Source organism: Mustela erminea, chromosome 14 (genome assembly GCF_009829155.1).
Source record: "Mustela erminea isolate mMusErm1 chromosome 14, mMusErm1.Pri, whole genome shotgun sequence".
In the NCBI taxonomy this organism is placed as follows: domain Eukaryota; kingdom Metazoa; phylum Chordata; class Mammalia; order Carnivora; family Mustelidae; genus Mustela; species Mustela erminea.
In genome coordinates this window covers 59676072-59687830 of record NC_045627.1, presented here as the reverse complement: position 1 = coordinate 59687830, position 11759 = coordinate 59676072, and the positions used below count along the sequence as shown (strand labels likewise).

At 36.0% G+C, this 11759-nt stretch overlaps 1 protein-coding gene across 5 annotated transcripts in view; it reads right to left on the bottom strand.

Annotated features, from left to right (window-relative positions):
- Nucleotides 1-412: 412 nt before the first annotated feature.
- TBC1D12 (TBC1 domain family member 12) overlaps nt 413-11759 on the bottom strand; it is a 101590-nt gene continuing 90243 nt past the window's right edge. For 4 of the 5 annotated variants that reach the window (XM_032313915.1, XM_032313914.1, XM_032313917.1 and 1 more), the window contains 6 exons: nt 10525-10613; nt 9571-9642; nt 6970-7098; nt 6593-6702; nt 3333-3591; nt 413-2279 (listed from right to left, as the gene is read on the bottom strand). In XM_032313915.1, coding sequence (XP_032169806.1) covers nt 2211-2279; nt 3333-3591; nt 6593-6702; nt 6970-7098; nt 9571-9642; nt 10525-10613 — 728 coding nt within the window. In that variant the 3' untranslated portion in view covers nt 413-2210. The remainder of the gene's footprint in view (nt 2280-3332; nt 3592-6592; nt 6703-6969; nt 7099-9570; nt 9643-10524; nt 10614-11759) is intronic. The other variant, XM_032313916.1, reaches the window with a different exon arrangement.

Here is an 11759-nt window from a genome sequence, read left to right as displayed (position 1 = left end):
CACTTAAATAATACAATGTATACCTGGGCTGAAAGGACAGTGAAGTAAGAAATTATATACATATATATTTTTTTATTTATATAAAACAGACAAATGAAACATTCTATACATATTAAATTTAACATCACCTTGCAAATTTTAGGAAAACTTATTTTTTAATTGAAAATATACTTTAACCAAAAAAATCCCATCATACACTGACCATGTTGAATAACCCTATACTGCCTGTATAGGAGATTCAAAGGAAGATACATGATAATGTTTGAGCTGCCAGTACTATGAGTCTCAAGAGGCTGAAGGACTAGAATATCCCTTGGAAGAGATTTTGGGGGAAAAATTATTCTTTTTTTTTCTCCAAATGTGGTTAAATAAACCAGTTATCCCCAAAGTAATAAAGACTCATTTCAAGTAATTACTCTGCTTACAAGTTTTATTTACACAGTAATTATTAATAGTGGTTTTTTTAGTGAATTCCTTGTATTTACATTTTATATACACATTTATACTTGAAAAGTAAAGAAACTGTACAATAATAAAAATGAGAAAAAGAAATACAGTAATTTAGGTCAAACTCAGGAAACAAATACATACAAGTAAGATTAAATTTAGGCAGGTAGTACAACTTCAACGAGATTACTGCCAGGGGTTACATTCCCTCTTATATCAGGGCCACCAATATCGAGGAAGTAGTTACCAGAGTTAAAAACGTCATTCTAAAACCTATTAAGACCCTGGGTACTCCCTCAATATGTATTACAATACCAGTTTCCACTAAGTAAGCTCCTAAGATAGGAGTTAACTTCTGAGGGTTCCACTAGTGGTCCCTAGGCTAGAATGACCCATGGGGTAAAAATATATGGACACCATCTGGTCCCATACTCCTAAAGAGGCAGTCAGTGAACTAACAAGTTTTTCAGGCTTGTTAGTTTTAAGACTATATACTACTAACAGAAATAGTATGCTCAAGTGTTGTTTTAAACAAAACTGCAAACATAAAAGCACACTGTACATCTAATTATTAACCAAACAGCATGTTATACAGATATCACTTATAATACTCAAGTGATTTATTTTAGGTTTAAGGATTAAATGTATTATAATAAAATTCATGTTGATTTACCAATAATTAATTTCTTTATCCACTATACCATCAAAGTTAGACTCATTAGAAAAAAGTTAATTTTATCTTTTTCTTTTACTCTTATTTCCATTGATTAGAAAATTATGCACAGTGTTTTACAAGTCATAGACTTGGCTACATATTAAGATTTCAAATTTAAAACTGGAATTAAATTTTGTTTCTACAGACAGTGAAGGAATTTTAACTAAAAAGTTTAAAGTCTTGCCAAGTAGCATGCTATTTCAGAACTCTCAGAATTTGTATGTTTTAACTCTTACCAGTGAAAAATCTCTTTTATATTCATGGACTTACTTCCAAAATAAGTCTTCAGTCCACTAAAGTGCAAAGAACTTTCCTTCTACCAGTTAGTTTCCTTAAATTACTAGATGAACAACTTCTTAGACTAAACAGAAAGGCTAAAATACTTTGAGTCATGGGTATTCCTTAAGAAACAATTTTCCTTCAAAAACAAACAAACATGATACTGTGGAAAAACACCTAAACAAATGTGAAACAAGCTCCCATCAGTATTTCCAGTTCCCAGAAAACCCCAATTTGTCCCAGCCTGTGAATGAAGACAACAATTTCAGTGACTTAAATAATCTACAAAGTTGCTTTCTCTTGTTCTCTAATATCTTCAAAAGGTTGGAACTGGAGATAATATTTGTATTCAGGTGTTCATTTCAAATAGTATTTTGGAAGTTAAAGTAGTATTTAACAATCCTGCTCTGACCTCCAAAGTGCTTTTATGGTAACTGTTAAAAAAGAAAAGATGTAAAAATTTGAATAATCTCCAAAGCTGTTAAAAAAGTTTATTGCATTAAACTTCACTCCAAATTATGGAGTATGAACTAGCCATTTAAACTCTTTCCTTTGTAAAATGGCTCTCCCTACAAAATACTTTTTTATTAATACTGTCAATTGGTTACTCATTTCATTTACTTCAGCCATGGAATTCAAAATCAGCAGTTTCCCATGTCTTGATTCTTTTAGAGTTCTCCAACATTTTCTTCCACGCTTTTTACATAGGAAATGAAAAACTTTTATGAAAACATTATTTATGTTTCAATTAGTCTGTTAATTTTGAAGATTAGCTTTTCAGAGCAGGACTATTATTCTTGTCTCCTTCTTTAATATCCTTCATTACAGATGCAAAGACCTGGAAATTATATAAAGGAAAGATTAATCCTCAAAATTAACTACCACACAGATTAAAGAGGTTTAAGTGACTATAGTTTATTAACATGGAAAAGCTTTAGTGTATTTAACTCTATCCCCTGGAAGACTGCTATTCTCAAATCCTCTTGTTCTTTTCAACTCAATTCTATGGTATACAATTAGATTCCAGTTTTCATCACTTGCCAAATATTCTGAAATTACTACTTAGTAACAGAACATTTTCTGGATGCATATTTTCTGACACTTCATTTTAGTAAGCAATAAAACTGTGAGCTTATGATGCTTACTGTCTATCATTCAAGGAGCAAGTGATAATGCTTTTATGGCACTTAACTTAGACTGCCAATGTTTGCTTCCCTAACAGGACAGGCATCTAAAAAGCCAAGATCATACATTAAATTCTTTCTGTTGTAAATCTTTAGAACAAGGTGGGTAGTTTTGTTTTTGTTTTTTTAAGTAGGCTCCATGACACAGAACCTGAACTCAGGACCCTGAGATTGAGATCTGAGCTGAGACCAAGAGTTAGACAGCGAACCAACTGAGTCACCCAGCAGGTGTCTGATATAATTGTTGTCTATTTGAAATACCAAGTAAAAAAACAAAACAAAACAAAGTTATTGGAGTTACATAAAAATAAAACCATAGCTTTGGATAGGTGAAAGAGGAGAAATTGACTTTAAATTCTTGCCTTTTCAAAGTCAAAAATTATTTTTTTGTTTTTTAATTAGGCACTAACATTTGAGAAATAAGGTATTTTTTTTTAAAGATTTTACTTTTTTATTTGACAGAGAGAGAGAGAAGTCACACGTAGGCAAGAGCAGCAGGCAGAGATAGAGGGGGAAGCAGGCTCCCCGCTGAGCACAGAGCCCGATGTGGGGCTCGATCCCAGGATCCTGAGATCATGACCCCCACCTGAAGGCAGAGGTTTATTAACCCACTGAGCCACCCAGGTGCCCCTGAGAAATAAGATTTTTATAAGTCAACTGGTCGTTTTAACACATCCGTTAGAAGAAGTAGGAAAAGGTCACTCTACCTGAGTCCATTTTTTGGTGCTATTTTGCATCTGAATGGCTGCAATACAGCTGAACAGCTTTTCTGATGTGATATCTTCTGGCAATTTAGTTAGAAACTGTGCTATATGAATAAAGTCCATTTGTAGGAGAATATCTTCATATAATCGGAGGATTCCTAATCCAGTCCTAAATAAAAATTCCTCCCCATCTCTGCAAAATACATCCCAGACTCGACAAGCCAGATCAAGTGGTAGTGATTTGCTATAGAGTGTGAAGATCCTAAAATTAGGGAGAAAACAGTCATGAAGTTCTTCATTCATTTATTCATTCACTCATTAATCATCTCTATATAAAAAGAACAGTGCTTAATTAGGGATAAAAAGATAAATAAGATACTACTCCTTCCTTCAAAGAATTTGAATAGTGGGAAAGTAAGTAAAAGTAACTTACCACCTTCCACAGAGACATGGCCTAACAGAAATTAAGAGTGGCAAAAACACCTAGTGATTAAGGGGATGGGCTCTGAAACCAGAATGTTTAAGTTTGACATTAGTGGCGTTAACTTGAGCAAGATATCCATCCTTGCTGTGCCTCCATTTCCTCATTAGTAAATAAAGAGTAATATTACCTACCTCTCAGGATTGTTTTGAAAATTAAAGGAATAAATGTAAAGTATTCAGAATAGTGCCTGGCACATAAGAAAGGCTCAATAAAAGTTACTTATTATTGTATGAGGAATCCAAGTATCATCTTTTAGTAACCTAAATACAACTTCTCTCTTTTCTCCTCCCACAAACATCTACTGGTTCTTTCTTCCCTTTACCAAACTTTACTTACTACTTCTTTTGTAGCATGTATAGCTCCAACAGAATCACTAAAATGGTTTTTCCCATCCTTTCTGACAATGTCTGATTGTGTAATTTTTTTTTTTTAAGATTTTACTTATTTGACAGAGAGAGACAGTGAGAGAGCCAACACAAGCAGGGGGAGAGGGAAAGGAGAAGCAGGCTCTACGCCGAGGGAGCCCAATTCGGGGCTCGATCACAGGACCTTGGGATCATGACCCAAGGCTAAGGCAGCCGCTTAACAGACTAAGCCACCCAGGCGCTCCGTTCATGGAATTCTTTATCCAGTGGAGTTTCAGGGCTGTGCTCTGGTTGGGGAAATAGGGACAGTAGGTGCTAGAGAACTTCTCTTGAAGCTGCCTTGGCAAAGCACACTTTTTTTTTCTCTTTTTAAAAAACTAATCTCTACACTCAGTGTGGGGTTCAAACTTATAACCCTGAGATCAAGAGTTGCATACCCAACCTTTGGGAGCCAAGAGCTCCCAAAGTACACTTTTTTTTTTTTTTTTTTTACAAAGACTGTGCTTATCTGAGGTAGTGCTGATGAAACTTGAGGAAGGAACTAAGTTTTACTACTTACTTAGGTAGTAAGTTCAGAGGCAGTGACACAAAAATCCATGTCTATTTCTTAAATAACACATATTTAATTGCATAATAAAAGCACACCCCTGGTAGTACAGAGGATAGTAATTCATTGCTCAAAATGAGAGAAGGTACCAGCAGTGCCTAAGTAGTACACAGTTCTCACTACTAATTACATTCTGCTCCCTATTACCAAATGTGATACTGGTTTGCCTTATGTTCGTTCACACTCTTCAAGACGAGCAATTGAGTATTTTTGCCCCTTCTCTACAGATTTAGTATTTGGCCTTGGTCCTCTGGGTCTTGTAACATAAAACTTCTCTTCTCCCCATTATCTTTTTTTTTTTAAAGATTTTATTTATTTGACAGAGAGATCACAAGCAGGCAGAGAGGCAGACAGAGAGAGAGGAGGAAGCAGGCTCCCTGCTGAGCAGAGAGCCCGATGCGGGGCTCGATCCCAGGACCCTGAGATCATGACCTGAGCCGAAGGCAGTGGCTTAACCCACTGAGCCACCCAGGCGCCCCTCTCCCCATTATCTTGGGGCCTTCCCAGAGGAACTCCAATGTTCCCAGTAGAAATGGAAAAGAACACAATGAGGCAGCACCTCTTTCTGCCTCGGGTTCTGTTCCCATCCTTTAATAAAAACACCTTTTTTGGGCATCTGGGTGGCTCACCTGGTTAAGCAACTGCCTTCAGCTCAGATCATGATCCTGGAGTCCTGGGATCGAGTCCCACATCGGGCTGCCTGCTCAGCAAGGAGTGTGTTTCTCCCTCTGACCCTCTTCCATCTCATGCTCTCTAACTCTCTCTCTCAAATAAATAAATAAAATCTTTAAAGAATAAACAGGGGCTCCTGGGTAGCTCAGAGGGTTAAGCCTCTTCCTTGGGCTCAGGTCATGATCTCAAGGTCCTGGGATCGAGCCCCGCATTGGGCTCTCTGCTCCGCAGGAAGCCTGCTTCCCTCCCTCTCTCTAACTGCCTGCTTGTGATCTCTCTCTCTCTCTGTGTCAAATAAATAAATAAACAAAACAAATCTTTAAAAATAAAAAAAAAACACCTCTCTTGCACCAAAAAGAAAAAAAAAACACTGAAAAATAACTAAGTTTTTAAAAAAACTTAAATAAAAGAAAACCCAAACAACTGGGAATATAGCATACTTGAACAAGGCCATTAATTATTTTTCTATAGTGAAACTTAGTCTCATTTACAGGAAATCCACTGAATTTGATGACTGGGGTTTAAGGTTTGAATGTCTCACATGTACTCTTAACAAGCTATCTTAAGATAATTGCTCCATCCTTTTGGAAAATTCACCATCCCACCATTCTACAATCAACTGGTGATGGCTCACAAGAGTCCTCGGCAAGGAAGAACTGTAAGTGCAACGTTGAGAAAAAGGCACTAGCACCTAAATAAAGCATCACTCCTCTGTCAAAAAAGCAGGATAAAGCCTTGAAAAAAACCAAAGTCCTCAGTAAAAAAAACCAAAACCAACCAAAAAAACATATCATAACTATCATAAGCTCTTGTGTGTTAAGAATGATAAAGAAATAGCTTTCTCCTGAGCGTAGCATGCACGCATTGAGGGAGATAATCTATGTAAAACACTCACTACAACCCAAGATAAAGATATTATTCCCATTTTATAGATAAAAAACTAAAACACAAATTGAGGGATTCTGATTTTAGTCCAGAGTCCATGTTCTTAATCAAATGCCTCCCCACAAAAATGTCTGAGTTTCTCTATTTGTTAAGGGAAGGAATTTTTATCTGTATAATCCTGTGCATGAGATTTACTCTTGTTCCTAAAATACACAAAAAGTTATACTATTTTATTGATTTTATGACTTACCAGTCGATCAAGTATATGTCTGGTGTAAGACTGTAAGATTTGAAATGAAGAAATAGTTTGGAGAGATTTTCTTCAAAAAATACTTCAAACGTTGCAAAATATTTCAACATCTAAAAGATAGAAATGTCAATAAAGTTACTGAACAGTATACTTTAGAAATAGAGAAATTAAACCCTTAAAAAATTAAAAGAAAATCTTGCTTAGCACTTCTTTCCTATTCTTTTTATCAAGCATTTGTAAAATTATAATTCAATGAAAAACTTATTTTAGATCAGATTATTTTGGTCTTCTAATTACTGTTTTTCACTCTAAAAGAGCACTCAGACTATAGAAACTGACAGTCAAAGGAAAACATGATTCCTTCCAAATGTTCATACCATGTTGTGATCCACACGAAAAAAGGCCAGCTGGCATGGCTTATTGAGGAGGTTTGCAAATGCAATGAAGGCATCTGCCTCTTCCAAATTGAGAATGAGAACTGCTGCTATGAAGGACATCCCTTGGACCTTCAAAGAAAAGAAATTCATCAAAATGTGCTTACAATAATAATTCAATACAGTTTGTCTTACTGTATTCCTTAAAAATTAAGAAGTGATATTAAAGTAGAATTAACCAAGTTTTCTTTTTGTCAATGAAAGTAAATACAGAGAACTTGTCAATAATTATGAAATCTCCCTAATCTTAAATTTTTTTGTTCATGTGTTATGGTTTAAAAAGATTAGGGAAAATTTTTTTTAAAAAAAGGAGAAAGTATCAGCTTTTACTTGCTACAAAAGCCTATCTCCATGTACTAATCTTGCTTTCATTTTCTCTCACTCTGAAGTCTTTCAAAGTAGAGGACATTGAAAATATGGTGATTGTCTTCATGTCACAGCACATCTGCCTGAGGTATAAAGTGAGGAACTAAGAATAAAAGAAATGTATGAAAAGTGCTACTGAAGTTCTAAGACAGAAGAGGTGGTGGGAGGGTGGAAGTAGGCTGGATTCCTGGAAAAGCAGGATGAACAAATAAGAAAAAAAAAAAAAAATCCCAAGAAATTAAAAAAAAAAAAAAGTGACCAAAGACACACAGGACCAGCCCAGCTGGAGCACAATCTTGATATTGGGAGAACTTAAGTAGGATGCAATTCCAACAGTGAAAAGCCTTGAGGAAAAAGCTCAGCTACACAGATGCTTGCTTGTGAGTTATGGACAACTGTTGTACATTTTGAGCAGATAACTGATATGAATTGCTGATCATTGTTTAACTAAAAAAACTTCATCAGGCACTTCTGGTACAGATTTGCAGAAGAGACTTACACAAAAACAACACTTAACAGTATTTACAATGAAACCGCCTGTGTCTCTTTTTCCCAGCCAAATGTTTTCAAGGTTTGCCTGCAATCACTATTTCTACTTTCTCAGCTCCCCTTGAAGTTTTTATTTCTTGCAGACTTCAGTTTGGATTCCCAATCCATTACTAGCTGATTTTGAAACTCCTTTTGCCAGGATAACCAATAATTTGTAAAACCCAATGGGCACTTTTCTACACTCTTAGAATTCCCTTTGCTTCTGTGATCCAGTATTTCTTTGTTCTCCTCCTACTTCTCTGGCTTTTTCTGTGTACTCTTTACAAAATCTACAGTTAATTCCCTATTTGATTTTCTAGAGTATAAATTCCATGAGGATAGAGCCTGTGGCAGGCAGAATAAGTGATAAGTGCTATAGGACATAGTAAAGGGGGTAAGGGCCAAGTTTGGGAATATGGTAGGTTTTATATTAAAGAAGATGGTCCAAGTAGTCCTTACGGAGAAAGTGAAATTTCAATGAAAGATCTAAAATCCCTTGCTCATATATTATGTCACAGAATAGTCAAAACATTATGTAATGTTCACATTTTTTAAAGATTTTATTTTGGGGATGACTGGGTGGCTCAGTCAGTTAAGTGTCTGCCTTTGGCTCAGGTCATGATCCCAGGGTCCTGGGATTGAGTCCCACTAGGGGCTCCCTGCTCACTGGGAGCTTCTCCCTCTGTTCCTCCTCCTCTACTTGTGTGCTCTCTCTCCAATAAATAAAGAAAATCTTAAAAAAAAAAAAAGACAAAGGTAAGATGAGGTTTCATGACGTCCAGTTAAACATGGCAAACTGAACACTTTTTTTTTTTTTTTTTTAGGTTTTATTTATTTATTTGAGAGAGAGAAAGAGAGGAGAGAGGTCAGAAGACTGACCCACTGAGCAGGGAGCCCAACATGGGACTGGATCCCGGAACTTCAGGATCATGACCTGAGCCAAAGGCAATTGCCTAACCAACTGAGCCACCCAGGTGCCCTGAGCACTCACATTATTCTGTGTTCCCTCCCAAATCCAACTATAATGACATTAAAGAAAAAAAATCAATATGAGCCTAGGAAGACAAAGAGAATGGAAAATAATATAAACAGTAAATAAAAATGTCACTAGCATTCCAGAAGTTGTAAATAAATGGAGAATGTTGAAACTAAGATATCTGCAGAAAAGGAAGCCAATAAGCAGCAAACCAATTCTGCCACAAATCTGCAAGGCTCAGAAACTGGAGTTACAGGCCGCTCTGAAATTGGAGGGGTAAGGCTAAACCTAGGATTGGCTGAAAATTTATACAAGGAGCAAATCCCTTCCTCTATTCTATAAGGACAGGTGCCTATCTTTCCCTCAACCCAACATAATCTAAGAGGTTTATCTCCAGAGGCACAGACACAGGGAGGAGGGAATAGACACTACACCAACATCAGGGGCAATTAATAAAGGCTTACAAATTGAATAATAAAACCCCCAGTAGCTCTCCCAGAAATCTGGCAAGCAGTCTCACAAGTGCCTGGGAAGATTCCTCTCTGTTTAGTTGGTAGCCCCAAGAAAAATGAGACAGAGAGATACAGATATTTGGGAGCTAGGACAACATAAGATACTTTGATAAGATAGATAAAATGTTTATATTCAAAAACCAGATTGAAACAAATACTTACATAACCAACATCAGGTCTGTAACACGTATATGCCCCTAAGATACTATGTAAGACATCATGATATGGGCCACCCTTAGGAGAGAAAAATGAAATGTCAAATACACAATAACTGTCTATATGTTAATTCCCAAGTAAGTAATTTTTAAATAAACTCCAGCATTTCCTAAATGAGTTGTTTTAGTTAGTATATTGTGTCACTGTCAGAAATACTCTAAATATGCTCTGTAATGTTTTCTCTAAAGAATTAATAAAAATATTTAATCCTGAACCAAAGAAAAGTCAAATGAACTCACTTGATGGATACAAGTTATACAGTCTTTGTACTATTTTAAAGATTTCTAGATTTGGTACAATAAGATTATGATGAAAACAGACTATTTCACTTCATATAATTTTAGCAAAAGGAAACCATCAAGCTACACCAAATTAAGTTTAATAATTTTAATCTTAATGGTAAAAAATTTTATTTCATTGTATCAATCTAGAGAAATTCCATGTGAGAAAGAAAAGTACACACAAAATGTAATAATCATTTCTCCTAAGGTATAAGCAACTCATGACTGCCTATGCACAAAATCATTTTTATGAACCATTTTTTCCTATTTCAACAGTAATCCTAGAAAACTAAGATTTGGGAAAATGTTCTTTATATTTTAACAACTGAATAAGCAAAAATGTTAAAATTCAAATAGCTTTCAGAATAAAAAATAAAACAAATAAATTCACCATAATGAATAAAAGTATTATGGGCTATGCTAACTACAATGCATTCAGTCAATGGGTCAAAATAACAGAAATTCCTTCAGAATTTTCTTAATAGTTCCACACTTTCATATAAAGGTCTCTAATTTTTATAATTTTGCCTTTTAAAAAATAATAACTATGCATTTGAGAATTCGTTGCCTTGGATCAAAAAAAATTTTGAAGTAGTTACAACTGGTTAGAAACCCTCACCTTCTGAAAGATGTAAAGGGATGGAAATGTGCGGGATATGTCCAACTTAATTAATTCCAGACTGGCCTCCCGATCAGCAACAGAAACACCTGCATTTGTCAGGTAGATAAAATTAAAATGATTACTTGTCTATACCCAGTTTAATCTTGTACACACAGAATGATCACATAGCATCGATATGTTACTTAAGGAAAGTTAAAAGACGAATAATCCAGAAATTCAAAGAAACACCACACAGCTTTTGCTGGAACTTAAGAGCTTCTTACATGAAGAAAGTATTTATGTATTTATCAGAAAAGTATATGAAAGGTTTCTACTTCCAGTTTTTATACAAGGTAAGAGCAGATTATCACTCCCACAATAACAACTGGGAAAAATAAGTAAGTTTCAAATAGCACAAGGTTTTTAAGAATGCTGTGGACATAGAGAGAGAGGTCCAGATGATTTAAATCCCAGAAAGAGAAGAGTCTTTCCCAGGTAGCCATTTTTCTTCGTGGAGGCATGTGCCAAATCTGGGCCATTACTTTGGGACTGAGTCTGCCATAGACAAAGGTACCCTTGCTTGAGAAAACAGAAACCAGAAAGATTTCCATGGCCAAATAAGACCGATGTGATAGAATCTGGAGGAGTCTGAATGTATAACTGGTTTACCCCTACGGGACTTCTGTGTAGTGTTAGTGAAGTGCAGAAGGCGGGGCTGGAAAGGCATAAGGAAATCACCCCAAATTACAAAGCCTTTGGGAGAGCATCTCAGGAGAGGGAGAAGCCTATAGGACAAATATACTACAAAAAATACGACAGTTTTTCCTACCAAGATGTGTGAAACCCACGACGAACTAAGTTTACATAAAGCTGATACCTTAGCCTAACCTAGCTCAGTTACTGATTGAACTGAGGGAATAATCCAACTGCCTGACAGAAAACAGCATGCTTCCTCTGTAGGGCAAACATCAACTTCAGTTTATCTACTCTTCTTCTACAATGACTGACGTATAATAAAACATTTTAAGACATGCAAAGAAGCAGGAAAATGTGACTTACAATCAAGAGGAATACAAACCCACAGAAGCAGGCCTGAAGATGACCCAGTATTAGAATTAAACAAGAATATTAACTGTTGGGGCACCTGGGTGGCTCAGTGGGTTAAAGCCTCTGCCTTCAGCTCGGATCATGATCCCAGGGTCCTGGGATCGAGCCCCGCATCAGGCTCTCTGCTCAGCAGGGAGCCTGCTTCC